This window comes from Psilocybe cubensis, chromosome 4, assembly GCF_017499595.1.
Source record: "Psilocybe cubensis strain MGC-MH-2018 chromosome 4, whole genome shotgun sequence".
Lineage (NCBI taxonomy): Eukaryota > Fungi > Basidiomycota > Agaricomycetes > Agaricales > Agrocybaceae > Psilocybe > Psilocybe cubensis.
This window is the reverse complement of record NC_063002.1, coordinates 2,099,527-2,125,685: the sequence shown is the minus strand read 5'-3', so window position 1 is coordinate 2,125,685 and position 26,159 is coordinate 2,099,527. Positions and strand designations below refer to the sequence as shown.

Here is a 26,159-nt window from a genome sequence, read left to right as displayed (position 1 = left end):
TCAGCTTCAGATGTCTGAATGTCTTCCGATGACCATATATTCCTTTTCGCCGGTTTGGATTCCAAAAAGCCTTCAACAGCTCGGAAAGTGCACCTTCGACGGCTTTATGATTTATTGCAATTGAGTATCCAAAGATGCAACTTTGAACGTGCGCAAAAGTGCTGGGCAATTCTTGCTCGATGTAGCGAGATCAATTGGAAAGCGTTATGGCCCATCGGATTGCACATTCTCGGAGGGAAAGATTGCGAAAAAAATAGTCAAATATCTGTCGAATATTTGCGTGCTGTGATGCTCCAACACCCTGACGATGTAAGGAACGGATCCTGTTCGAATAATTCCATTAAACTCACAGACTGCTCAGCGTGAATCGATACTCAAAGAACTCATCCTCCACCTTCTACTTCAAGGAAATTGTAGAGGTGCTTTAGACGAGCTAGAGCTGTATTATTCCTTTTACTTTTCCTGGCCTCACTCATGAAACGTGATTTACTAGATATTTACCTTCCTTTCCTTACCAAGATAACCCAACCCTTCACATTTACGCTGGACTCTCTTCGCTATATCTTGCTCAGTCTGATATCGGTTCGACTCAATTTTTTTTTCTATCATAGCCTTCATTGATTGTTTTTTCTGCATTAGACAAATTCGGTGCCTATGATCAACTTTTACTTCGGGATTCCCAAACCCACTTTGAACACGCCACGGCCCTAGATCCATCAAACAGCGTCGCCCTCGCCTTCCTAAAAAAGGTCCGTGGTTTGGTCAGGATATTCGATAAGACTAACGGTCCCGAATACAGATAACCGATTTACGAAAAGGTAATCAAACAGTCCAAGAAGATTCCGACGATGAACCGATGGACTTCACGGAACTTCTGCCCGACAAGAAGCGAATGCGAGCGTAGAGCTGCAATGTGCGACAAGGACGTATTTTCCAAAGTGTATCAATCAATTAATCATCTTCGTCTTCCGAGTCCGAGTCCATGTCAATGACAGGCATATCCTTGTCCTCGTCTTGTTCATCATCATCAACAGTGAATGCAATCGACCGTAGATTTGGTGCCATGTCTCCTTGTGCGGTGTGGTTGAGAGTCGGAAATTTTGTACTAGATGCCGGAATCGCTTTGCTTGTATCCTCAAAGTTGGCGAGCTCTATGGGTGGAGCATTTTTCTGCGATTCATTTTCTTCGCAGGAAACGAAAGTCGAATCTTCATGGTCGATGGTTAAGATTCCTTCACTATGTGGCACATGGTGTACAGTCTGCTTGGAATCTATTAGAATAGAAGCTTCTGGCATACTGCTGTCCTCCATGGAAACATCCTTTCGCTGTTCATCAATTTGATGTGGATGTAAATGTATGTTTGCTATTCCCAACGATGATAAGTTTTCGGTCTCTTCTAGAGATTCCTCCACCTTGAAAAGGGAAAGGGCTTCGATATGAGGCATTGATCGTACCAACGGTGGTACACGGGGATGAATGAGCATCCCAATATCATGCTGGATCTAGAAAAAAAATATTAAGTCAAAATTTTGCAAGTGTTATTGGTAGTCGACAAACCTCTGAATTGCTGTTGGCAAGGGCTGCCTCAATTACAAAAGGCAATGTTTTACTCATGACACTAGTTGTGCCAGAGCCTATCCTAAAGCTCAGACGTTGGATTTTAGCGCTGACCAGTTCAAAAAAGGTGGGGTCTCCAGACAATGTCGAAAATGACATCCTGGGGAGTGTCATGAGAACGGACGTAATTAGTCGTGCAATGATAGACTGCATTGAAGAAGATAGATGGGGATTCCTGAGCAGCGACTGGACAACTGTTACAAAATTTAGCAAACCTTCTGTTTGATAAAAAACTGGCTATTAACTTACCATCAATAGAAACTAACAAAGCGTCACTGTCCTCTTTTGAGGCATAAATAACCGGACGAGTGACCTTGAAAACTTCGTCTCCTTCGAAGTTTCGTGATCGTTTTTTGCCGTTCTTCTTCTGGCTTGAAGATGGTTCGACTTGATTCGTTGCTCTGTTGGAGGACGAGAGGATCTTGGTGATCGAATATAAAGCAGATTTAGCCAATCTGATGGGTAAAATGGTGGAATCCACTGTATGGCAGTTATTCAAAAGAGAGTCCAGAGCATTGAGAAGGCAGAGCCTTTGGAACCTTTTCAAAAATCAATGATGGGTACCTTCAATACCTTGCATTGAGAGTAACGTACCCATCGAGTTTTTGCTCAAGGCGGAACGCTATTATCGATAACAGTCTAGTAGCATGAGGATCCAGGCGGTATTTAAACCTGTCACAAAAATTTAACTGATGGTCTGAAAATTTTAGATGTTACCAACTGTTCTGCTACGCTTGCAAGGAGTTGATAGCCTAGATTCCATATCTCAGAAACTATGGAAACCTCCATAGACCTAACAGAAGGATCGATAAACCCTTCAACCTGCTTTCTGTCAACATGGGGTAGTAAGGACCATTTTTAGACAACACACCTCCTCGTCCATCGAACAGCCTATAAGACTGTCAATGAACTTAACGAGGGACCCCATAGGTAATTGCACTGTTCGCTGAACAGGGGCACTGATTTAACGTTAGCATGACATATATATATATATATACTACTCGGGAAATTCTACCTGAGTAATTTTTGAAGGGTTACGACGCTGCAGTGCAATCGGTCTTGATTGAGAGGAATTGCTACCTGAGGTTCATCGACAAGTATTGGTCTAGGAACATTTGGGCCTATAGGATTCTGTGAACACAGCATACTCCGTTGGAGAAAATAACTTGCCTCCTATAGGGAATGTGGTACGGAGAGCGTGGAAGGCTTCCAACCCAAATGCAAGGGTCTCATCAAATGATTTTCGCCATAAATTTATTGCCCCTACTTTGCCTCCAGTAAGAGGTAGAACAGCAAAAAACCCGGAAGCTGCTTCTAATAACTCGCTGCTGGTTGGACCCTGACTGGAACCGCTAAGGTGACGAAGGGCAAGGGCGGAAAGCACCGTGTTTGAAGCTCTGTGTGCGGTAGGATAGAGTTTTATAACGCATGACAAAGTATTTAAGCACAAAATCTGATGAATTCGATCAATTATTTTGTCCAACGGTAGCGAAAGCACTTCACTTACTTTTACTTCCAAATCATTGTGATTATCTGCGATCGCAATAACTGCATGCGTGAATTTGACGACATTCGGTAAACAGATTTGTCTCTGAAATTCTGTAATTTCCGACGATTTAGTGAAAACAACACGTAGAAGTCTTATAGCGGCTTTGAGAGTTGGAAGTGGTTCGTTTCTCTGAAAAAACCTTGAATTTAGAAAATGGCAGAAATGGGAACAAGTATACTGACTGAAAGCATTGGCATTACAATAGTCAACCACGATTGAGCGGAGTCAATCATAAACTTTTGTGAAAGCATGGATGATTTGTATGCAATACAAAGACCAGCCCAACGAGCCCCAGGCTCCTTGGAATGAAGAAGAGATTGTATTCGGGTAGACCATTTCGTCAGATGTGAGGAAGGAAGGAAGGAGTCCTCATTCAACGTCGAAAGACAAAAAGGAAGATATCGAATTGCAGACACATCGGTGGCCAGCTGCGACTGCAGCAGATATTTAAGATGATTAGCAGGATCCATTCAACTTTACCAAGTCTTGGCATACAAAAATAATGACGGCCTGCCAAATTGCGTGCCCCTGAGCCTAACATCCGCAAACAAGCGTCATCGTTGCCGATCAATCACAGCTACCGCCGCGTATGTGAGCCGTTATGGACACTGGCAACTCTGATGCGGGCGGCCTGTACTTGGTAGCACCTTGAATCTTTTGACACTTCCTCAGGGCATATATTCCTTCAAAATACATCTCGTTATTGTCAAAAATGTCCAGGCAAGAAGCACCTCAGAACGACCATCTGGAATACCTGGAGTTATCTGCATTCAAGGTATACAAGCATACTTTGCCGTTCTGCTCGTCGTAGTCTGATGATTCGGTCTACACTCAGGGAAAATTCGATATTACGGATTTTATTGGACATGCGTCGGAGAAATTGATTGCGGAATCCAAAGCCAACAACGGACGTATGTCGATCCACTTGCTTGCTCTGCTCTCCCTGACCTATTGTCATCCAGCATTCGACCCAAAGCCATTTATACGATCCTTTGAAGCAGCCGTTGACAAGTTGATATCTGTTAGGAAAGATGTGCAAGCAAAGACAGAACAAATGGAAAAGACAGTCCGTGTCACCGAAAGAGAGTACTCGAAGAAGATGATGGAATTAGCCAAGGGATTCGAGGTCAGTTTCTTATTGTGTTTGTGCGCATTCGCCTTCATATTTCCGTAACACAGAATGTCGGAAATTCATTTAACGGGATGGAAAGCCGAATGAATGAAGTCAGCAGCACAGCAGTTCGGATAGGTGAGTAGTTCGCAGTTGTTATGTAAACTATCTGTTGCTTATCGTTTGTGGAGGCGATCAACTGGAAACTGTACATATCGAGCGACAAAGAGCTCAAGCTGCGTATGATCTGATTGATTTTTATAACCAATTTAGCAAAGGAGATACAACCAGGCTTGATGTTTTGCGTAAGGAAGGCAGGGCAGGCAGACGGCAGGTTGCTGTTATTCTGCGCCGTCTGAACACCGTGGCGAAAGAGGTGGATTTGCCTAATTCCGATAAAGTTGCGTTCATGTCTTATTCTGGCATGTACCACGATTAATCTTTCTGCAGACGCGTGAGGCGATCGAGAAATATTGCGAAAAATTTGAGAAGGAAATGTTGAATCTTTTCGATAGATGCTATCGTAAAGGCGACCCCAAAATGATGCATGTTCGTTCCATTGTTATGACGGAAAGGTCATCTTACTAATTTACCAAAAAAACCTATCAAAGCATTGTGCCCAGACGTTGCTTGAATTCAATGGGGGGGCATCATGTGTCCAAGTATACGTTAATCAACATGACTTTTTCATCAACAACGTACGGGACGAACCTGCTCCCACTGACAACCTCCTGTAGGTATACAGTGCCGTTTTTTTTGTGTTACGTCTAATTCTCGATGTTAGATGGAGTATTATTGCGGATCCTAATACATCACCCCCTAAAACTGAAGCTGGACTAACAGAATTATTTGCTGAAATAAGGGCCACAGTCGACACTGAAACTCAGATAGTCAAAGCTGTGTTTCCTAACCCTCCTGTTGTGATGCAAGTGTTCTTGCAGCGGGTTTTTGCGCAATCCGTACGTTCCCAATATTTTGCGTATCCGATAAATCTTTGAAAATTTCCCAGATACAACAGCACATGGAGCAGTTACTTCATAGGGGCTCAGAAATTTCAGACTTGGCATATCTAAGAATTCTACAGCTTGTCCATTTCCAGGCTTCGGCTTTGGTGGAGGATTTGAAGGCTCACGAGCTACCTCACAGCTCTTCCAAAACTCCTTATGAGGTTACAGAATTTCGCCGATCATTGACGGGCTCCGCCCCGGTGACTACATCCTCAACATCTGCAGCCATTAGCACAATGCTAGAAACAGCAATGGAAGAGCTCTTTGTTCCATACACCGAAGGTCAGCGATACATGGAGAGGGAGTGCAAAAGCCTGGCTTTATTGTACAGCAATCTACTCAGTAATTTTGTTCGCTTCCACGTTAGTAACCAAATTATTACCTGCCACTCGATAATAACTGACCTTGTAAACGAAGAAAAGCCAAAAAGCCAAGTCATCGATGTTTGATCGCATGGTGAATCAGATCAGTGCTGCAACAACGAATACGACCTCAAACGGTGGGTCGACGACATCTGGACAAGCTGCCGCTGCTCTTATGCGCTTTGGAGTAATAAATTCTGATCGCAACAACGACAAGGCGAACGAAGAACCTATCCGGGAGGAGGACGGGCTTCTTAGTGTCGACGTTGCAGAAACGATGTTAAAATGGCATGCTGAAGCGATTGGACGTTGTGTGGAATTGAGTCCACCTAATGACGTGCAAGTTAATTCATGATTTTATTGCCGCTCTGGTTACTTATTGTATTTCAGCCCCAAAAACACTTCTACCCTGCTTCGTGTCTTGGCTGATGCGATAGGCACTTCCTACGTTGATTCGGCTCTTGAATCGTAGGCACCTTCTTTCGGTTCAATAATCCACTACATGACTCATTCTCCCTTTAGAGCACAGGTTCGACTTGAAGCAGCCGATACCAAGTCCGAACCATCTCTGCAACCTCTTGCCATTGTTCGGACAGTTGATTTGATCTGCCATCTTTGGCAACAATATGTCAACATTGCTCTCCTTCCACTCGCCAGCTCATCTGTTACCATACGACGGGAAATGGTTGTATTCAATAATTTGACCGTCAACCGAATGGAAACTGGGTCAAATGCTGTACTACAGCGTGTCACAGACGGTGCGTCAGAACGCTATTTAGACAAAGTACGCCGTTGAATATTGCTCGACAGCCATCATCAATTGGTTATCAGCGCAATTAACCAAGCAAAAACGCAATGATTTCAAGCCGAGGAACGATGATTTATCTTTTGCCCGCGTGAACACAGAACCGTGCGTACTGTGTTGTGAGACTTTAGAAAGGGTTCGAGATGCAGCAAAACAAAACCTAAGCGGCAAAAATCTTGAAATGTTTCTAACTGAAATTGGTATAGGATTTCATAGGTAAGTCTCGGTCCACCAGATGCAATGACCTAAAAGATACTAATGCTTTCTAGTCTGCTGTTAGACCACCTTAGAAAATTCCCAGTGAGCGCTACAGGAGGCCTTATGCTTGCAAAGTAAGTGACAAAAAATCATGATCCTTAATTTGATTTAGTCTAATACTATTACAGAGACCTGAAATCGTATCAAGACACTGTCAGCAGCTTCGGTATTCCAGCACTTCATGAACGATTTGAGTTTATTCGCCAACTTGGGAATGTCTTTTTGGTCCGACCCGAAATACTCAAGTCATATATCACGGAGAATTATCTTGGTCGGATCGATTCTTCACTTCTCAAACCTTACCTTTCTCTGCGGAGTGACTGGGGTCAGTTTGAAAAGGGATTTGACTCAGAAGCGAATGCAGATGAAGCCATACCAGGGCATGGACTAAAAGACCGCTTTGGCCGCCTGAGTGTGATGATGAAAGAACTGGAAGGTCTGAAGGTCGATGGTATCTCTATGGGAATCCCAACTAGCTTCTCAGGTACTTTTTCACGACCGTTTAGCTCAAACCCGACATAACTATCCAGTCGTCGTTAATATTTGTTATAACTCGTCATATACGACAAAAGGGGTATATTTTTGGTGCTGTAACATTTTTTATTCTCCTTTGAACTGAGGACGTCTCTTCTCTCGGAATGCATCTAGCGCTTCCGTACGATCTCGTGTGGTAAGCAATGTTTCATAGGAGGCACGCTCAAAGTCAAGCCCTGGCATTTGTCAGCAGAATGCCCATGCAATTTGATGCAAGACACACCTGTTTCCAATGGCAAGTCTTCTGACCGTGAAATAGCCTGTTTGGCTGCACGAAGAGCCAGAGGAGCTACCAAAAGGAAATATCATCAACGTCGCATGTTTACATGGTAGAGTTATACGATTACAAACCGTTCTTGACGATGGCTTCTGCCAGCACAAGAGAACGTTCCACTGCCGTCTGACTGGAAGAAGATACATAATTAATAAGCCCTTGAACGGAACAGATGGTTAATGGCCCAAGTTAGAAATTCAGTCAAGAATGCCGCGATACGTGGACATACCCCAATCCAAAGCCTCCGTGGCCGTTAAGGTTCGTGCTGTAAATATCAAATCTTTGGCCCTTGAAGGCCCTAGAATTCGGGTCGCTCTTTGAGTCCCACCTGCTCCTGGTATAATTCCAAGGCTAGTTTCGGGCAAGCCGATCTTTGTTACATTATGTCCTTGAAAGTTAACCTTGTTACTTTCATACTCATGAAGACGTGTTGGCAAAAGCCCACCTGCTACGCGTAAATCGCATGCCAGACTCATTTCTAATCCTCCACCGAGTGCAGGTCCATCAATAGCAGCAATGGTAGGCATAGGGAGCGATTCCAGCTTCCCAAGAGCATCCCGAAGTTCAGCAAGAAATCGGGCAACTTGTGGTTGGGACATCGTCCGCCTCTCAGCTAAATCTGCGCCAGCGCAAAATGATCCAGCCGTAGAAGAACGAAGGATTAGAACTCGGACGCTTCGACGATCAAGGTTACAAGTTAAATCATCTGTACAGCAATGAACTCACATACCTTTTGTCAAAATGAACATGCTCCAGGCATTCACGAAGTTGCTTTGGAGTTAAGAAACATCATTATTTAAATCAGTTGAGTGATGATGACATTCAACCCACTTGTAGTAGAGTGGTAGATATGGCATTGCGGGTCTGTGGCCGATTTAGAGAAAGGAATGATACCCCTGGAATTGACTCAAGGTTTTCAAGGAATGCTTGTCGAGTTGAGTTCGAATATGGCAAGAGAAGCCATCTTCTCTGTGGGGTCAGCGAATGAACATTGAGTTTGAGTGCTCCTCTACGAAGATTGTTCACTGCACGAAACATGACGCCTTTTTACAAGGGATGTCTCTTCATTAGCTGTCCGTCCTCGAATAAGCGGTGGGGTCTGGGGTCAAGCTCCGTTCCATTGATCTGTATCTCCGGACGTTCGGCAATTACGTGGGCCGAACATCCAAGAAGCAGGGATGCCAACTCGGCTCAGTCGAACTTCGAGTTGGTTGTTATTGAGCGCACATCATAAACCATGAGACAATGTCTCTGCTGAAGGTACTTACATTGTCCAGTTTTCATGCATCCAGTCGTTATTAACTTCATGATTTTCTCAATTGATGGTCAATTAATATTTGTACAACAGAGTATAGGACGATTGCGCAGTACATTCAACAAGGTTACATTAACAGCTAAAAGTTAGCTATATAATTACATGCCAGTTAGAGACGCCTTATGAGCCTTGAATAGCGTAGGGAAGTATGTACGCGTTATCCGCGCAGAATCTACACATGGTATCCTAGCGGTTGACTGGCAGCACCATAGAATGAATCAACCGATGGTTGATAAGAAGCACGGGAATCAGAATGTGCATGAGGTTGACCCTGCTTCTTCACTGAAGGTTGAAATTGCGACGGTGCAAGGTATCGGACAGGATGAGGATTGTAATAATCGGGATGCTGTATGGGAAACGAAGATTGCGAGGCTGTAGGAGTTGCCAAGGGGGTTTGGTGATCTTCGCTGGTGAAATGATTGTTATATTGAATTCCGCTCGTAGCAAACGCGTCCATAGGAGTGCCATTAATACTCAGTCCAGGAGAGTTGCTTCTGTGGCCAGGCTCTGAGTACTTCTCAAAGAGTTCTTCATCCAGCCGGGCGTGTTTGCGGTTGTTGCGTTTCTTCACGTAGTATACGACAACAAGAGCAATGATTGCCACACCAATGAGAGATATAAAAAGAAAGACTGCAGCGACGGCTCCTTTCTTGTGCCAAAAGCTGGTCTCAAGAAGGTTAATGAATGGTTACACTATAGTAAAAGAGTCAACATACGAGGTAGTGCTTATGGCGGCGGAGTTACTCGATGGTATTATTGCCTCAGATGTAGGATCAGGAGAAGGATAAATGTATGGAGAGGTGACAGGGTTAACATCAGAGAAAATTGAAGGTGTGGATGCTGATATGGTTATAGGTTGAGTAGGTGGTGGGGTCATTGTCTCAGGGATTGGTGGCGTCGTGCTCGGCTGAGTAGTGCTTATACCTTGAAAGGACGTTCTATAACAGCACAACAATCTAAATGAGGGCATATATCCTTAAATAAATAAATTTACGTACGAAGATTGTGCGCTCGAAGAACTTGCTTTGGAATGCGTGGATAGGATATCGGCCACTGACAACGGTGGACGCAAAGAGGCGGAAGCGGATCGAGATGTCAATGACGTTGAAGTACTCGACGACATAGCTGTAGGTGTAGGGCGCTTTAACGAATTGCTAGATGCTGAGGACAAACCAGAGCTGGTTGGCAAACTACTCGACAAGCTGGAAGACTCTACGGCGCTTATGATAATAGAAGTCGAAGAAGCAAGGGGAAAAGACATCTGTGCACTGGTGTGGTTGAGACCTGGATCGGTCAGATTCCCGTCTCGACGAAGGTTAAAGCCATTCTTTTCATTGTTGGGAGCAGCGACCGTCTGCGAACAATGGGCTACCGGGGCACAAACGAGAATGATAACCAAAAGAAATCTACGAACGATGGAAGGCGACCAGCGATGCCCAAAGTCCATGTAAAAATTCAGGCAAGGTGAACGGTTGCGGCCTGTCTTCAAGCTCCTCGGTGAAGCAAAGCTGGAAGGAAGCAGAGAAATGGAGATGCATAAGGGGGGGTGCTGTGTGAATGGTTTTATTGAAAGATGGATTTTGATTCTATTTTTGGCCTGAACACAAGTTGTACCTCTCTTCGGACCTGTCAACCTGTAACGGTAACCATGCCGATAAAATGAGCAACTCTTGAACCCGTTATATTACCATAAATAAATGCATACTATCGAGATTCAAGATCGCGGTTTGGCATCAGTAGCACAGTTGAATTGCATCATTCCACATGATCCCTTTATCTCCTAAGCACTCCGCTCGGTGGGTCTCAAGTCCTCGAGCAGCGCAGGACGGCTCCCAAAAACACGTTCTTCGAATTCATGTTTATCCTTTACGCCTTTCATCTCAACGCAGATTTGATGGAGTTCAGCCTCATCAAGTAGTTTCTCCATCTCATTGCCATTTACTTGGCCTCGACTTCTTTTGCAAAGTTTGCTGATGATTTTCGTCCTGTCCTGTTATTTATATGAGAACGAATTTTAGCATGTAGTGCTTTGTGGTGCTATCAAAATGCCTACTTTTCCTTGTAGTCCCTGCCAGACCTCCTTTCCCTCGACAACCGACCACTCCATTGGCCCGACGTAATACCACTTTTGCTGATGTCGATTGGGTGAGTCCGTGAATATGATAAGGCACAATTTGTATCTCACCTGTCTTATCGGAAAGATGAAAACTTCAAAAACAGGGTCAACCTCCTTGTGCTGCAAGATATATCTTTCTATATTTTGGTTTGTTTGCTGTCGTCCCCAATCAACAATGTAACTTTTCAGTTGACGAGTTTCAGCGAATATAGGATCGTAAAGAAAGGCCACGCTGTGTTGAATGGGAAGCCTGACGATATGCAACCGCATGCTTATGTCTGATGAAGTCATGGTACTGTTTGATATACATTAAGCACCAAGGAGAAAGTGAAGGATTGCATATAGAACTGAACTACAGACCCTTGTAAGGATTGCATCTAAAAGGTGTCAGACTCTACTCCATTCAAATGGAAACCTTTCTTACTGCATCTTCATCCAAGTTCAAAAATTCTTGAAGTACATCCGATTGTACAGGATGTGGCACCTCCAATGCCCTACTGCCAGGGGGTTTGGTGTACTGAATCAGCCATCTGCCTGGTGATTCAGTGGAACTGTTGGGCGAGCTATTATGTGTTACTGATGATGGCCGTTGGGGAGACTGCAAGTTACTGGAACTGGTATTTCCAGTTCGAAACGACAAAGTTGACCGTGAACGAGGTGTCGAAGGTGTTGCATTCTTACTATGAGTGGTAGTATTGGTGTGCAAAGTAATTGGACTGCGACCTAATGGAAAATGGGATACTATGCCTTCAGAACTCGGAGAAATCGGATTGGTCAACTCAACCAGTGGGGTTTTGTTTAAACGAACTGTTTTGTCACTGGCACTGTCATTCGAACTACTGGAAGAGTCATCTGGTCGAAAGTCATCGTTTAAAGCTTCGTTTATTTCTCCCTGACTAAGGGAGCCTTGTGTTCTAGGACTGGACATATCTCCCTGCATACGGTTGGGTAAAACGTCGTTAGATAACCAGAACAACGCACTCTTTCTTCAAGAAGGTCCCGGATGACTTTGCGCGCATGCTTCAACCTTTTACAAGCACTTTCTCTGGCAATCAAGAGACGGTCAATTTCCGGACGGCTCTGGTCCAGCCTAAATTGCAAGTCCTTGTTCTGAGCATTAAGCCATTTAGCGCTATTGACTGCAACCTTGAGCGACTCTTCTAATTCTCGGCAACGCCCCGAAATTTCACTGTGTTTCTCCTTTTCTTCAAGGCGTAGAGCTAGTTGCTGTAAACGACTTTGAATTTCAGCTAGCGTTCTAGCCAACTCCACGATCTGAGTAGCAAACGGAGGCAAATGGCAATGTTGGGTTCTAATTTAAGCTCATTTTGACAATGGGACCGAGCTCTCTGAACATACCTCTTCCTTAAAGGAATTTTGCTCGGTGGTATCAGGTAGAGACATAATCTCTCAAAGAAATGGGCTTATTGAGCTGCCGACGCTTGACACTTGACTGGAGATGGTTGTGACAAGCGGTTGAGTTCAAGTGTTTGCCGCATGACTTTGCGTTTGATTGGTTCGCGTGGCACCGGCCCGGCCCGCCAACTGAAATAGATATCGTTTCAAGTGCTAGTTCACAACTACTTCGTCCTTTTCCTCGTTCTCTCATGTCACTTACCAGTAAACTGCTTGTTGATATTCACACGCATGTATATCTCCCGCGATATACTGCTTTGCTGAGATCCAGAACTTCAGTTCCTTTTATTCGGAGTACAACCACTCCTGAAGGCGCAACAGATGATCGGTTGTTGATTTTGGACCATGAACCAAGTGGTGGTCGCCCAGTAGGATCACAGTACTGGGACAGAGAAGGTACAAAGGGACTTCTGTTTAATCTGTATTTTTCTGACATCTGTACCAGAAAAGTTAAAATTTATGGACAAACATGGTATTGATGTCTCAATCGTAAGGTATGCTTACGAGTCCCCGATTCCTCACTCGCGAAGCTCATGGTCGCGGGACTTTACCAGCACTGCGAACCCCTGGTTGGACTTTCTTCCAGCTTCAAAAGCGCAGACGCTTGCGTCCGAATTGAATAACGACCTCGAAGAATATTGTTCGACTGGTCCTTCCCTGAGCAGTCATGAAATTAAGAGATTGTACGGCTTCGGTTTATTACCTTTGGTCCCGGAAATAACCACGTCTGCTTTGGTCGATGTAGTCCATCAAATTGGCAATTTGCCACATTTGCGTGGTCTTATTATGGGCACTCGGGGAATCGGAAAGGGTCTGGACGATGAGTCCCTTGACCCAGTATGGGCAGCAATTGAGAAGGCCGGCCTCGTTGTGTTTTTACACCCGCATTATGGAGTTGACGCAAGTGCTTGGGGCGATAAATATAACGGACATGTCCTCCCTCTTGCTCTGGGTTTCCCATTTGAAACTACCACAGTATGCCTTTTTGACTTTTTTGATCAAATCTGTAGTTTACTATATATTCGCAGGCCGCCACCAGATTAATTTTATCAGGAGTCTTCGACAAGTTTCCATCTCTCCGTTTGCTCCTTGCGCATTCGGGAGGCGCACTTCCTGCCCTTTCTTCTCGACTCGCTTCATGTATCGACCACGATCCGGTGGTGGCATCAAGACTCAAGCATGATGCAAGGTACTATTTAGGAAAATTATACCTCGACGCCGTGGCGTATGGACCAGAAGAACTAGGTTTTGCAAGTGACATCCTTTCCAGAGCACCGAAATATGAAACTACATCCTCGGTTGTGAAGAACGGTGCTGATCGAAGTACTGGGAGCAAAAGAATGCTTTTTGGAACAGACCATCCATTCTTCCCTCCACTGTCGATGACAGAAAAGTGGAAGAGTGTTGTTGAAAATTTGGAAGCTATTGAAGCTGTACAGGGATGGTCTCAAGAAGATAAAGATGGTGTACGAGGAGGGAACGCTGTATCTCTATTCGCACTGGACAAGTGACATGGATAGGATGCTATCTAAATGCAACCATCAGTGATACACATTTTGAATAATCTATGCTTTGGGTTTCTGAATTTTAAGGCTGAAATCTATATGCTGGACAGATTGGTGCACCACACTTGTGCTCAGAATATCGATATCTAGGTCACACGCTATCAGAACCATTTTACCCGGTCAGGATTAAACTAACACACCATTGATGGCTCTTTCCTGTAGATTGGCCTCTGTGATGTTCCCACTTGTTTCGAAAAGGAACTTCCGCTGCCCCTTCCATTTCGTCTTCAAGCTCCTTGCAACACTTGCCAACTCACTGCCTTCAATATTGTCAAGCATAATAACATCCGCTCCAGCGTCGATGGCTTCATCCGCCTCAGCCTCCGACTGCACTTCGACATCTAGTAGGAGACTGAATCCGCCGACTTTTCGTGCTTGTTGAATAGCAGCTGTGATCGAGCCTAGAACACTGATAAGCACGCGTTTTGCGTTTTGATTGTTACTGAACAGAAATTCACCCGACGACCAAATATGATTATCTTTCAGCATAATCATGCTGGAAAGATCGTGGCGATGGGAATCAATCCCACCTACAAGCATTCCGTATTTTTCAACGAGCCTAAAGCCTTGAACGAAATCATTCCAAGTCAGCGATAATCTGCGTATTTACTCTCAAGAAACACACCGGGCGTAGTTTTCCGCGTCCCAGCAATTGTTCCCATGAAACCGTATCCTCTGGCTAGATCTTTGATTCTCTTCGACCTTGAAATGTTGTGATTCAAGTTACAAGGGTGAATGATGTTGCTTTGCTTACTTAGTTGCTATACCACTACACCGGGCAAGAAGGTTGAGGGCTATCCGCTCTCCTAGCAATAAAAATCGGGCCTTGCCCCTGACCGTGGCGATGTGCTTTACGGGTTCGAAAGTGTCGCCCTCCTTGACATGCCATTCCACCCTAAGCGTAGATAAGATAATATGATCCTCTAATGCCGATAAGTTTGCACTACTCACTCGCATCCAAGCTGAGCAAAGATCTCTGTTACAAAAGGCGATCCTGCCAGGACAGCAGGTTGGGAGCCCTTTCCGAACAAGAACGCTTCGCGAAGGACTTCTCCGACTACATACCCTCCATAGTCAAATGATGGTGTATCTTCTGCTAACCAAGCGGCCACTTGGGTTTTCCAGCTTGGGGGAAGCAAATGTTCGTATGAATTAATCATTGGCATACTCCTCGATAGATGGGGACGATGAAAGAAATAGTTATAGTGAAATTTGAAAAAAAGAAATAAAAATGGGAATGTGAAGAGTGTGTCAGTGGCCGGATCCTTGGTCTCTGCACTTAATCAGCGGAGTCTCCGTTGCGCGTGATTTCCATGCAAGACCGGTCTATTCCATAGCGTCAACAACATTCTCTATCATCAACAAGTGCTATGGTTTTAGACTTTGCTTAATCTTTTGCAACCATTCTCGCGCGAATAGGTGTCATGCAAACAACACACGTGGGTCACCTCATTCGCCATCAGGCAGATATGCCCTACTTTCGACGCGGACGACTTGTATGAGTTTCTGACCCGCCGTGTGGCTTTGCGTCGCAGTTTATCGACAATGTCTTTTGACGCCCTCATACACACTGTTTTACGTCGCATTCGGCGTGGGGTTGCTAGTGACGATCCCCCGCATGGGACACCGTATGAAGCGAACACCTCCAAACTCACCACGCGTCTCTTGGATGTCTTTCTGCGTACTTGGGATCTTGGTTTTACAGCCTTTGGGGGTCCTCCAGTCCACTTTCAGATTTTTCACCGAAGATTTGTGGATGGGCTAGGAAAAACTCCGTGGATAGATGAGCAAACTGTGAGAGTAACTCACCATGAATACAATCCGCTTTCCGCTAAATAGTTGCCTTGTAGTATCAGGAACTATTTGCGATATCACAGGCGCTACCTGGCCCGGCCTCAACCAAAATGTTGTTCAACATAGTGCAGATACATGCTGGAATAATACCAGCTTTTCTTGCTTTCTTGCTATGGTCATTTCCTGCTGGAATCGCGATGTATGGTCTATCCCTTGGCGTCCAAAGAATCAACGACACTCTTCCCCGTCCCGCTTACGCTCTCCTTTCTGGACTAAATGCCTCCATTGTTGGCATTATTGCCCTTTCTGCCGTTCAACTTTCCCGGAAGGCGATTACGGATCCCTTGACAAGATTATTGGTCACGATGGGCGGTTGTGCGGGGATGTGTTATAACGCTCTGTGGTATTTTCCTGTGCTACTTGTTATAGGAGGATCTTCAACTTTTGGTTGGGACTTTTATGTCCAGAATTGGGTACGGAGGTGGAAGGTTTTGAGGAATACCAGAAGGCGAACGTCCGTCCATGAACCGGAGACCGGTCCTGAAGTTGAGAGTATTCCAATGGACGGTATTCAGAAAGAGAACATCAACACAAGCGCCACTGCTTCGTATCGCAGACAAACAGCATCAACACCCACTGCTAACGACTCTGATGCCAATGTGCCATCCGAACAAGAGCAAGAACAAAGTCGACAAGTCCTGCACACTGAGCGTTCAGGACACACCATTCCGGTAAATATAGGTGTCGGCGTCATTGGAATATTTGTGGTTACCTTTGCCGTTTTTATTTCCATTCGCAGTGCCCTTCACCCAGTCCCCATCCTCCTTTCCCTCTTCAATAGTATGTTCCTGGCCGGGACTATCATTTTTGGTGGTGGGCCTGTCGTAATACCTCTATTGCGAGACTATGTTGTAGACCCCGGCTGGGTTTCTCCTCGTGATTTCTTGCTTGGACTCGCCGTTATCCAGGCGATGCCCGGTCCAAACTTCAATTTCGCTGTTTATCTTGGAGCTCTTGTGGCAGCAGGACCTTTTTCGTCACCCTCGACACCTTCTATAGCTGGTGCGATAGTGGCCTTTTTGGGCATTTTCACCCCAGGCCTTTGGCTTTCTATTGGCTTTCAGAGCATATGGCAGTCATTACGCAAAAGAAGAGAAGTGTCCAGCATCTTGCGGGGATTAAATGCCACCGCCGTTGGCTTAATCTTTACTGCTGTCTATCGCCTATGGGAAATTGGATATCTAACACCTGCAGCCACTAGAGGAAGCAGTTTGGGCCAGGAGCCATGGTGGGTGGTAGTGGCTGCGTCGACTTTCATTGCAGTAGAATGGTTTTCAACCCCTCCTCCCGTTGCCATCCTGACGGGCGGATGCGCTGGACTAGCGTGGTTCGGTGCGGTCGGCAGGCGATCAATGCCCTAATTGCACCCTATCAACCTCGGCCTAGAAGCAATTGTCCATCACATTGGAAGAACGTCCTACGTAATGAAGTACATAGTATCCAATAGATTTAGGCAGAAGTAAGTAAGATTGGGCTCATCAGGAACCAGCACCCCCTTAGGTAAGCAAAAGTTGGCTTACCTCCGAACCTTTTCAACCCTTCTGCACTCACACTATTCTACATTTTTGAACCACAGATATGTAGGTTATGCTTCTTTGAACACATCTGTGGTTTTTTTTTTCAAAAAAATTTTGATCTCAAGAAGTTATAAAGATTTTAATTTTTTTCCTTTTTTTTTAGTCTAACACGTCAGAAATGGTGTTTTCTCGAGTTTGGGAGATTTTCGAAAATTTGACAATGTTCTTTTGGCCGCTTATATAATGGTACACGTGACCACACGTGACAATAAGTCACGCCTAAGTAATACCTCTCAGACTCATTATGGACTTCCAGAGACTACAATTTGACCTCTGAGGTGTAATTCTATTATTGTGGGCATAAAGGCTAGTAGTAAGGATTGTATATGCACATTTATGAATTTTTTTTTTTTAAACTTTTTGTCTGAAACCATTTTCCGTCAACATAACTTTTGATTTTTTTTTCGAGCTGGATTTTGGCCGCTCTTGGCGCCAAGCCCATTGATTACGTAAGGGTGCTGGTTTCTGATGAGCCCAATCTTACGATTGTCCGACCCAAGTAAGGTATAAGGCATGACCCTAAGAATGCAATCAAATGAAAAGAAAGGACGTCCTTGAGCAAGGACAAATTTAGCTAGTTCAAGCGAGAACGAATCCCATGAGCGACAAGAATGCCAGAAGGACAACCTGAACGTTGTAGCTAGGCAGGGCAGCGCTTGTAGGAACCGTGATAGGGTCTGAAGCAGACGAGCCATCAGGAGGTGTAGTAGGAACGGTACCACTCGCGGTGTTCGGAATCGTAGCGCCGGTATTGGCCAGTGTGTTAGAGCCGCTACAAGTTTGAGCCAAATACATAACTTAGTTTTCGCAGAAAAAATTGAGAGAACCACGCACGTTGAGGAAACCGATGCGGTAGACACACTGATAGTGAATTCGGGGGATTGAGCCAAGATGGTGTCGAGGTTGTTGGGATCTTGGACGAGGTTGACACGGAAATGAGGGCCCACAGGCCATCCGCCACTAGGGGGGTTCAGCCTAGCCGAACCATCAGTGCCGTTGACCAAAGCTTGCAGAACTTGGGGTTTAAAGTCGGTGATGTTCTAGGGAGAAAGGACGTGCACATAAGCAGTATATACGGTATAGAGGAACAGAAGATGAATGGCACCAACCTGGTTGATCAACAAGGCGGTGAAGTTTTGCCTGTCGGTATCTACGCGCTGCCACGTCAACCTGAACATTGTAGGACTTGTTTAGCTAGGAACAGTATGCACAAAAGCCGGAAACGAACAGTTGGGCACCCTGGTTGGTCCATCCTTGAGCACCGTTGGGACTGAGAACGGAGTAGGCAAGTGCAGAGGAGGCAAAGGCGAGAAGGGCGGCGACGGCGCGCATTTCGTGAGAGAGCAGAGTATTAGGGGAAGATAAAGAATGAAAAATTACACGGCGAGGGAAGAGGAACGAAATGAAGGTTTGTGAAAATTCACCATGTCATCTATTTATTCGCCACGCCCCTGACCTTAATTCACCCACGTGATGCCTCCAGCAGCAACCCATCCATCAGAGCTCACAATATCCCTTACACGCTCCCTCCATGGTCTCAAATAAACCTATGGCTATTTCAGGCCGTCTTACGGCGTCATCCACGCTAGCACTGATCCATAGACATTCTCCGCTCATGCGCGCTCTTTGCTCTCGAGGTATTGAGCACCCAAGTTTTATCATCCTGTCAGTCGGCTAGGTCCCCGTATTTGCCGAGGTTAAACCCCTTCTGACATTCACCGAATGGAGGCCGCAGACCGCAGTAAGCATCCGCTATAAAACGGCCTTCCAGCATGCATTGCAATCTCTGGCTTTAAACTACTCACTCAGGACATGACTTCATGGGCAGTGGAGGTTTCAGTTCTGCATGATACAGTCGTGCCTTTGAGATCAGGTTTGATCCATACCTCAATTATTCGAATGACTGAGACAATCCGCGGCGGAGCAGGCGACACCTGGAAAGCAGCAGGCATGGTGTTTGATGCTTTCTTGGAAGACCCTCTCAACGTATATCTTCGAGCTGTAACTATCCGGGTGAACTCAAAATGACGTGTTTTATTGACGTGGATTCGTAGGGCCAAAAGCCTTCTCGAACACTTTACCAGATCATTAGCACCTCATTTCTGCGATTATGGATGCAGACCAAGTGGGTCCTGACAGTCGACTCTGGCACAGCCATAATTGTTGCGTAAGTTTCCTCATTTCCGAATATCAGTACACTGTAGCTTGACACCTAATTGAAGGACGCCACCTGAATCATGTTCTAAAAACCCAATCGATGCGATCACAAATCTACTTTCCACCTTGCTCACAGCAGCAGTTAAAAATATTGCGGTCAAAGAGTCCCGGAAGGTATGTAGCTCTAGTTGAAGAACACTCTTCTTCAGGTGGGAGCTCTCCTTAACTGCAGAGGAACAAAGAGTTTGCTCGCAAATCAGAGAAAGTCATCTCAGAAACACTAGGCGACCGTGTTCGCGAAATGGCGTACGTAAATTTACTAGCCACCGACCCGCATCATCAAGGCAGAGGTTATGGCGGCGCTCTTCTAGAGTCTATTACAAGGATTGTATGTGATGCTGTTCTAATTTCGTTAGATATGCTCTCAAGATATTCTAGGCCGATGCATCTGGGGAAGCATTGTGGCTCCAATCCAGCAACACCAACAATACGAGTTTCTACATGTCTCATGGATTTAGAATCGTAGGAGAGGTTTGTCTGGGAGATTCCAACTCAAAATGGAATGACAAGCCCATCATTGTGCCAATAGTATGTTTTGACCTTTTGTGCTTAACTTCTTTGCAATAATTCTTTCATCGGTAAAGATGGTTCGAGAACCAACATCGCGTTTCGAAACTGAAAAAGCCCCTTAATATTCTATGAAGTGTATGATTATGAATAGCCTACTCTTACTATATGTCAGATAGTAACAACCTATTATTACCTTGTATATCTATTGTATCGTGTACAAAATCCATGTATTTGCTTGTACTCGTGTTTACTACCCACAAATGAGAAGTAACGAATACAGCGGTACTAATTTTTTATAATGGCCTTTAAGTCATCAAAGGGTTGGCACAACAGATTGTCAAGTAGAAGTTTGTAGACAGGTTACTGCTTCACAGTTTTTTTAAGATGCTCTCAGCATCCATCCAGAGGTCTCTTTGCTTCCAAACTCCAGCAATTGTCGTAATGATAATCCAGCAGGCGTTTTCACCCATTCGTTTTGATGGAGGTTTGCAAGATGAAGTTTGTTGCTGCTTCTTGATATGCCCAAGCAAAGCCAGGCACGCTCGAGCAAGATTGCGCAAAAGGTGGAGATCATCGGATGATATAAAATCATCAATCCTTGATAATAGCACAAATATCCATCTAGCATGGCATTCCGTGGGCAGATGTTGTTGTGGTTCCGGTTCTTTAAGATAGAGATTGATCCAATGAGTAAAATACATCAGAAGATGCAAAGCTACACGCTGAAACAATAACCTTATGTCAGCCCAAATTACAGCGAGAGGAAGTTTTTTAAACAGACCTCGTCTATCATTTTTAGAAGGATAGATGTGGGTTCCCGTGGAGTCAACTTGTCTTCGGGAAGTAGAGAAGTAGGAGGGCTGACCGTTGAACTAGGTTGACTGAGACCCTCGAAGTATTCGAGAGGGACAGGCGTGCCAGCAGGGCTGGGTAAAGATTCAGCAGCACTGACTTTGAGCACTTGCTCTACCTCGCCTTCATCGTCGAGCTGCTGCGAAGTGTTGTATGGGGATGATGGTGAAGAATCTTGTTGCGGGTTTCCTTCTGTCCATGCACACATACTTCCAAGAGCAGATGGATTGCGTTTAGATTTATTCTTAGCTTTCTTTGTTGGGTTCCACTCTGATTCAGGTTGTCCAGACAAGAATGCCCACCACATGTCCCTATCTTTTTTGTCGGGCATCAGTCCGCGAGGCCCAGGAGTTGCGGCACCCACATGAATTGTTGGCTGGTTGAAATTCTTCAAGTAAAACGTATATGTTAGATGTGGTATCAACAAGCAGATTTCCAGAGAAAAATATAACACACTCTGCGGAAGTTTTGAAAGCGATATTCAAATGTTTCCCGCCAACTCTCAAGAGGTAACTGAGAAGGACCAGCAAACGATTCAAGGAACCTCTCTTCGGTCACAGGAGGTGATGGTTTCTCATAAGGATTTTCTACACGTACAGTTCCAGGTAGTAGTCGAGCATCGCGTCTACATAAAAGGTCAAAAGTAAGGCCTTGAGGTAGAGTTAAGATGACTAACCTCACCATGAAGAGATACTGCATCCCATCCATGGGTTCATCGTTGAAATCGGCTGGTAGATTTGCAACAGGAAGAATTTGTTTTCCATATGCAGGCTCGTCTTCATCAGATTCATCGAGTTGCACTCTCTTGCGTTTGAACGATGACATGAGTGGGTGATGGGATAAATCAGAGGAGTCAAACCGCTTACATATACACGCCGGACAAAAATGCTGACCAGTTAGCCTGGGTGTTGTCCTGACCAGTGACGTGACTAGTACCGTGACCAACTACATAGTGTCACACATACATTGTCACGCTAATTCATTATTAGTAGGCTCAACAGTAAATAACATATTACTTGATTGTTTAGTATTTCTTCTTACTACGCACTGAGTTCCAACGCAAGACAATCAAGTAATTTGCCATTTACTGTCGAGCCTACTAATAATGAACTAGCGTGACAACATATTTGTGACACTATGTAATCGGTCACCGTACTAGTCACGTCACTGGTCAGGACAACACCCAGGCTAACTGGTCAGCATTTTTGTCCGGCGTGATAAGGTATAAGTGATCGCGTGCCGAAAGTTTGTCCTGATCTCACAACATGGCACCAAAACTTCACAAAAACACCTTGACAGTCAACAACCATCACACACTTCTTTCAGCATCGAACAGATCTTAATTGCATCAGTCCTGGACACATATATACGATGAACGGAGAGCTACTAGACGATGACTCCGTGGATACGGCGGCTCTTCAAGCCCAAATCGACATGTCCATGTCGTTTGCACAAAGCCTCGTTACCTCGTGGATGGATCCTCATAAATTTCCGAAAAGTTCGAGAAGACAGCATCTCGAGCAAGAAATCACCGAGTATATGAAAAGACCTCCTAGGTAGGGTGCGTGGTGTCCTAACCAAGGCCGGGATGACAGTATTGATTGGATATCGTCAAGGCTAGGTGTGGGAGCTGCCATACCGGAAGGCATGCAAAGTCAGACCCGAGAGGTTGCACGTCTCAAAGGTAAACTGACTTCCAAGCGCCCAAGGGAAGAGGTCGATGCTGTCCCCTCTAGTGTGGCTTCAGACGACGAAGATGAAAGCAAGGTCATAGCCGTCAAGAAAAAGGCCCGATTCGATCCGTTTGATGTGGTCCACGGAAAAAAGAAGAAAAAGAAGATCTCTGACACCGCCAGTGTGAAATTAGAGGCTCCAGTTTCACCCCCGGCGTCACCCACGAAGGCTTACACCTCAGAAAACACTGGAGATGACCATAGACCTGGCGATTCGGACAAAGTTGTTACTTCTCCCAAGTCCAAAAAGAAGCGATCGAAATCTTTGAATCCTATGGACATTGTGGATGATACAAAACAGACTACACCTCCTGCAAATTCAGAAACGTTGCCGCCCTCGCTTCACGGTAAGTGTGCACACTAATACCTGGCCTTCACAATTACTTACCGCATGGTTACGAATAGAAGATGCCAAAAACTTGGCCCATGAAGCCCTCGCAGCACAATCACCTTCGAAGAGTTCACGAAAGACCCTCCCTCTCGATTTGTTGAAGATCCCTTTGCTTAACTTAGACGGACCACCTAGTGACCCCGAAAATGACCATGAACCTGTGACACCATCGACACCTACCAAGAAGAAACGCAAAAGACGAAAGAAGAATAAAAATCATCCGACAGTGGACGCATTGGAAACTCAAGCATCGACAAGTCAGGCCACACCGATATAAAACATCTACCACTATATAATCAAGGAATTTCTATTTTTTCTATTCAACTATCAGGTCTTTTTTCTCTGAACATCCTGATGCTTCCAATTTTATTGTATATCCATTGCGCATTGATGACTTAATTTTTGATATCTTGCGGTGGATGAGACGAATTAAAAAGCTCTTCAGAACCACAGATAAAAGATGAAAGAGTTTGATAGATGTGAGTATTGAACAAATATAATGGCTCAGTCAATGTAGAATAGACTTATATTCGTGTATAGTACCTATTGAACAAATATAATGGCTACACGAAGTCAATATACGAAGGGAAACAGTAAATACGATGGTCAACTCACCTCAGTCAATGTAGAATAGACTGAGGGGAGTTGAGACGAAATTGTTCTGGTATATGTGATACGAAAATGGCTGGGCAAATGCCCAAGCCATGCGGACCTACTCGGTGTACGTATTGTTCATGCGTGCACCCGTCTACGTACGGTCTAGACTAAAACTGAGGTCATCACGGAGAAATAAGACAACAAGAAAATATAATCATTCAAGAAAAGGGCGTGCATTACGAAGGCACGGTTAGAAATTCAACACTCCCCCTCAAACCGTGCTGAGTCCGAGGGCGGTAGCGAAATGTTTGGCCTTCACGCTAGGAAGCGCCTTGGTGAGAATGTCGGCCGTCATGTCATTTGTGGGGCAGTAGATCAACTTGATCGTGCCCTTCTCTATGACGTAGCGGATAAAATGGTAGCGAATATCGATATGTTTTGTGCGTGCATGATAGTGTCCGTCTTGTGCGAGTGCAATGGCCGATTTGCTGTCAGAAAATAAAATGGTTGGACCGTCGAGAGGTCCGAAAAGTTGAGTGATGAGTTCACGAAGCCAAATGGCTTCCTTCGCAGCGTGAGTTTGTGCGACATATTCCGCCTCGGTGGTTGACAGTGTAACGAGCTCTTGTTTCTTCGATGACCAGCTAACGGCTCCCCCGTCAACCATGAAAACATACCCGGAAATTGCACGCCTGTGCTCCTGGGATGCTCCGTCAGCATCAACGAACCCTTCCACTCCTCGCTTCTCGCCGCCGTACGTCAACTGCAATGAGCGAGTGCCCAATAAATAGCGAAAGATTCGCTTCACGGCCTCCCAATGAGCCCAACCTGGGTTCTCGGAGAATTGTGCCACTGTGGACACTGCAAATGCGATATCAGGGCGAGTGCCCATCGCTGCATACATCAGGGATCCGACCGCCTCACGGTACGGAATTTGCTGCATCTTGATGATGTCTGCGATCTTCGTGGGGGATTGCGATTTTGAGAGCGTAACTGTGTGATCCATAGGGATAGACGACGGTTTCAAGTCGTTAAAATTGAATCGCGCAATGATAGAGTTGATGTATGCGTCCTGGGATAGGGAAATGGTGTGGTTGACGAAATCTCGAGTGATCTTGATCCCCAAGAGCCAGTTCACGGCGCCTAAGTCGGTGAGCTTGTAGATACGATTCATTCGCTTCTTGAATTCGTTAATCTGCTTCCTAGAGCTCCCAACAAGCAGGCAATCGTCGACGTGTACTGCAAGGATAATGATATCGGAGCCAATCTTCTTTACGAAGACTCCATGGTCTGCATCCGTTCTTACGAACCCCAAATCAGCGAGAGCTTTACAAAGTGCGTCGTACCAGTTTTTAGCGCCCTGTTTCAAGCCGTATAACGTCTTGTTTAAGCGCCAAACCCAGTCACGACTGTTGCGGACGGCGAACTCGGGTGGTTGTTCAAGAAATACCTTCTCGTTTGGACCCAATTTGCTGTTAAGGTACGCTGAATCGAAGTCAATGATATCTGCAATCCAGTCGTTCCGCGCAGCAAGAGCAAGAAGGAGTCGAAAAGATGCGAAACGAGCAACAGGTGCATACGTCTCGTAATAATCTACGCCATGAATTTGAGTGAAACCTTTAGCGACTAGACGTGCCTTGTATTTTTCGATTTCGCCGGCTGCATTCTTCTTGATACGCAAAACCCATCGACATTTGGTGACGTTGGCATCCTTGGGTCGCTGTACGAGCTCGTAAGTGCCGTTTCGCTTCAACGAATCGAGCTCCTCCTTGATTGCGATCTCCCATTTAGGCCAGTCTGCACGCTTCCTCGCCTCCTCAAATGTAGGTGTTAAACCTTCTGCTCCCTCCATAACCGCTGCCATTGCATACTCCGCCGCCTCGACCAATTCCCAAGCATCCTCCTCGCCATCCGCAACTCCACCCGTCTCCGAAGGCTCTGGCGCTTCTTGTATGCCTACAGGCAGTACACCATCGCTGCGTCTTGCGCTGAGCACTCCCACACCACTTCTCAATCGTTCCACATACGAGGAAGCTTTGCGAATGCGTAAGCTTCGTCGTGGACCTTCTGGCTCGGGTTCTTCATTCTGGAATCGATTTTCAGTATGATCCGAAGGACCTCTGGGCTCTGGCTTGTCCTCGTCATCCTCGTCGACTTCCTCGACCTTGGGGCGTTGAGAATCGTTGGAAGCAAGTGGTTCGTCGGGCGGAGTCTACACGACAAATGGTTTACGCTCCCCCTCGAGTGGTGCAGCCTCGACGAATATTTCTTCATCAAAATTGAACTTAACGTTTCGTTCAACAGTAATTGAATGCTTCTCGGTCCAATATATGCGATGGGCAAAGCTCTCATCGTCAAAACCAACCCAGCGGCCGATTTTCGATCGCGCTGCAAGTTTATTGTTGTTGTCGTCGTAAACTCGCACTCTGCATCCCCAGGGGTGTAAATTCGCAAGGTTTGGCTTCTTGCCATGAAATATTTCGAAGGGGGTCGTGTTT

At 45.4% G+C, this 26,159-nt stretch overlaps 13 protein-coding genes across 13 annotated transcripts; 6 read left to right on the top strand and 7 right to left on the bottom strand.

Annotated features, from left to right (window-relative positions):
* Nucleotides 1-18: 18 nt before the first annotated feature.
* On the top strand, nucleotides 19-904 carry JR316_0004867 (RNA polymerase I-specific transcription initiation factor rrn11; the record flags this gene model as incomplete). The annotated part of the gene is made up of 5 exons (XM_047890631.1): nucleotides 19-309; nucleotides 362-441; nucleotides 494-582; nucleotides 640-749; nucleotides 800-904. The coding sequence occupies 5 exons, from the start codon at nucleotides 19-21 to the stop codon at nucleotides 902-904; spliced, it is 675 nt and encodes a 224-aa protein (XP_047750392.1).
* A 47-nt stretch (nucleotides 905-951) lies between these two features.
* JR316_0004866 (uncharacterized protein) lies at nucleotides 952-3,400 on the bottom strand (the record flags this gene model as incomplete). The annotated part of the gene is made up of 10 exons (XM_047890630.1): nucleotides 952-1,503; nucleotides 1,559-1,812; nucleotides 1,868-2,157; nucleotides 2,213-2,290; nucleotides 2,340-2,440; nucleotides 2,490-2,577; nucleotides 2,634-2,739; nucleotides 2,789-3,071; nucleotides 3,126-3,296; nucleotides 3,350-3,400. The coding sequence occupies 10 exons, from the start codon at nucleotides 3,398-3,400 to the stop codon at nucleotides 952-954; spliced, it is 1,974 nt and encodes a 657-aa protein (XP_047750391.1).
* A 479-nt stretch (nucleotides 3,401-3,879) lies between these two features.
* JR316_0004865 (Exocyst complex component SEC10) lies at nucleotides 3,880-7,232 on the top strand (the record flags this gene model as incomplete). Its single annotated transcript, XM_047890629.1, has 15 exons — nucleotides 3,880-3,942; nucleotides 4,003-4,078; nucleotides 4,130-4,293; nucleotides 4,347-4,416; nucleotides 4,470-4,678; nucleotides 4,729-4,827; nucleotides 4,890-5,011; nucleotides 5,063-5,237; nucleotides 5,288-5,647; nucleotides 5,703-5,926; nucleotides 6,038-6,115; nucleotides 6,170-6,405; nucleotides 6,458-6,668; nucleotides 6,722-6,784; nucleotides 6,839-7,232. The coding sequence occupies 15 exons, from the start codon at nucleotides 3,880-3,882 to the stop codon at nucleotides 7,230-7,232; spliced, it is 2,544 nt and encodes an 847-aa protein (XP_047750390.1).
* A 78-nt stretch (nucleotides 7,233-7,310) lies between these two features.
* JR316_0004864 (Enoyl-CoA isomerase/hydratase fer4) lies at nucleotides 7,311-8,117 on the bottom strand (the record flags this gene model as incomplete). Its single annotated transcript, XM_047890628.1, has 4 exons — nucleotides 7,311-7,420; nucleotides 7,468-7,533; nucleotides 7,596-7,676; nucleotides 7,748-8,117. The coding sequence occupies 4 exons, from the start codon at nucleotides 8,115-8,117 to the stop codon at nucleotides 7,311-7,313; spliced, it is 627 nt and encodes a 208-aa protein (XP_047750389.1).
* Nucleotides 8,118-9,005: 888 nt separating this feature from the next.
* Nucleotides 9,006-10,280, bottom strand: JR316_0004863 (uncharacterized protein; the record flags this gene model as incomplete). Its single annotated transcript, XM_047890627.1, has 4 exons — nucleotides 9,006-9,495; nucleotides 9,550-9,740; nucleotides 9,832-9,974; nucleotides 10,007-10,280. 4 exons carry the CDS (start codon nucleotides 10,278-10,280, stop codon nucleotides 9,006-9,008), a joined length of 1,098 nt encoding a protein of 365 aa, XP_047750388.1.
* A 333-nt stretch (nucleotides 10,281-10,613) lies between these two features.
* Nucleotides 10,614-12,353, bottom strand: JR316_0004862 (uncharacterized protein; the record flags this gene model as incomplete). The annotated part of the gene is made up of 7 exons (XM_047890626.1): nucleotides 10,614-10,823; nucleotides 10,887-10,964; nucleotides 11,019-11,244; nucleotides 11,310-11,326; nucleotides 11,374-11,883; nucleotides 11,931-12,224; nucleotides 12,309-12,353. The coding sequence occupies 7 exons, from the start codon at nucleotides 12,351-12,353 to the stop codon at nucleotides 10,614-10,616; spliced, it is 1,380 nt and encodes a 459-aa protein (XP_047750387.1).
* Nucleotides 12,354-12,556: 203 nt separating this feature from the next.
* JR316_0004861 (2-amino-3-carboxymuconate-6-semialdehyde decarboxylase) lies at nucleotides 12,557-13,876 on the top strand (the record flags this gene model as incomplete). The annotated part of the gene is made up of 3 exons (XM_047890625.1): nucleotides 12,557-12,761; nucleotides 12,811-13,340; nucleotides 13,394-13,876. 3 exons carry the CDS (start codon nucleotides 12,557-12,559, stop codon nucleotides 13,874-13,876), a joined length of 1,218 nt encoding a protein of 405 aa, XP_047750386.1.
* A 54-nt stretch (nucleotides 13,877-13,930) lies between these two features.
* JR316_0004860 (Nicotinate-nucleotide pyrophosphorylase [carboxylating]) lies at nucleotides 13,931-15,090 on the bottom strand (the record flags this gene model as incomplete). Its single annotated transcript, XM_047890624.1, has 5 exons — nucleotides 13,931-14,016; nucleotides 14,071-14,496; nucleotides 14,556-14,632; nucleotides 14,685-14,825; nucleotides 14,882-15,090. The coding sequence occupies 5 exons, from the start codon at nucleotides 15,088-15,090 to the stop codon at nucleotides 13,931-13,933; spliced, it is 939 nt and encodes a 312-aa protein (XP_047750385.1).
* An 831-nt stretch (nucleotides 15,091-15,921) lies between these two features.
* On the top strand, nucleotides 15,922-17,145 carry JR316_0004859 (Chromate transport protein; the record flags this gene model as incomplete). The annotated part of the gene is made up of 1 exon (XM_047890623.1): nucleotides 15,922-17,145. One exon carries the CDS (start codon nucleotides 15,922-15,924, stop codon nucleotides 17,143-17,145), a length of 1,224 nt encoding a protein of 407 aa, XP_047750384.1.
* Nucleotides 17,146-17,940: 795 nt separating this feature from the next.
* On the bottom strand, nucleotides 17,941-18,693 carry JR316_0004858 (uncharacterized protein; the record flags this gene model as incomplete). Its single annotated transcript, XM_047890622.1, has 4 exons — nucleotides 17,941-18,133; nucleotides 18,196-18,401; nucleotides 18,471-18,531; nucleotides 18,590-18,693. The coding sequence occupies 4 exons, from the start codon at nucleotides 18,691-18,693 to the stop codon at nucleotides 17,941-17,943; spliced, it is 564 nt and encodes a 187-aa protein (XP_047750383.1).
* A 480-nt stretch (nucleotides 18,694-19,173) lies between these two features.
* On the top strand, nucleotides 19,174-20,210 carry JR316_0004857 (putative N-acetyltransferase; the record flags this gene model as incomplete). The annotated part of the gene is made up of 6 exons (XM_047890621.1): nucleotides 19,174-19,374; nucleotides 19,416-19,528; nucleotides 19,584-19,692; nucleotides 19,751-19,906; nucleotides 19,957-20,106; nucleotides 20,163-20,210. 6 exons carry the CDS (start codon nucleotides 19,174-19,176, stop codon nucleotides 20,208-20,210), a joined length of 777 nt encoding a protein of 258 aa, XP_047750382.1.
* A 246-nt stretch (nucleotides 20,211-20,456) lies between these two features.
* Nucleotides 20,457-21,765, bottom strand: JR316_0004856 (uncharacterized protein; the record flags this gene model as incomplete). The annotated part of the gene is made up of 4 exons (XM_047890620.1): nucleotides 20,457-20,810; nucleotides 20,870-21,328; nucleotides 21,397-21,565; nucleotides 21,617-21,765. 4 exons carry the CDS (start codon nucleotides 21,763-21,765, stop codon nucleotides 20,457-20,459), a joined length of 1,131 nt encoding a protein of 376 aa, XP_047750381.1.
* Nucleotides 21,766-22,311: 546 nt separating this feature from the next.
* JR316_0004855 (uncharacterized protein) lies at nucleotides 22,312-23,341 on the top strand (the record flags this gene model as incomplete). Its single annotated transcript, XM_047890619.1, has 3 exons — nucleotides 22,312-22,496; nucleotides 22,557-23,020; nucleotides 23,079-23,341. 3 exons carry the CDS (start codon nucleotides 22,312-22,314, stop codon nucleotides 23,339-23,341), a joined length of 912 nt encoding a protein of 303 aa, XP_047750380.1.
* Nucleotides 23,342-26,159: the final 2,818 nt, after the last annotated feature.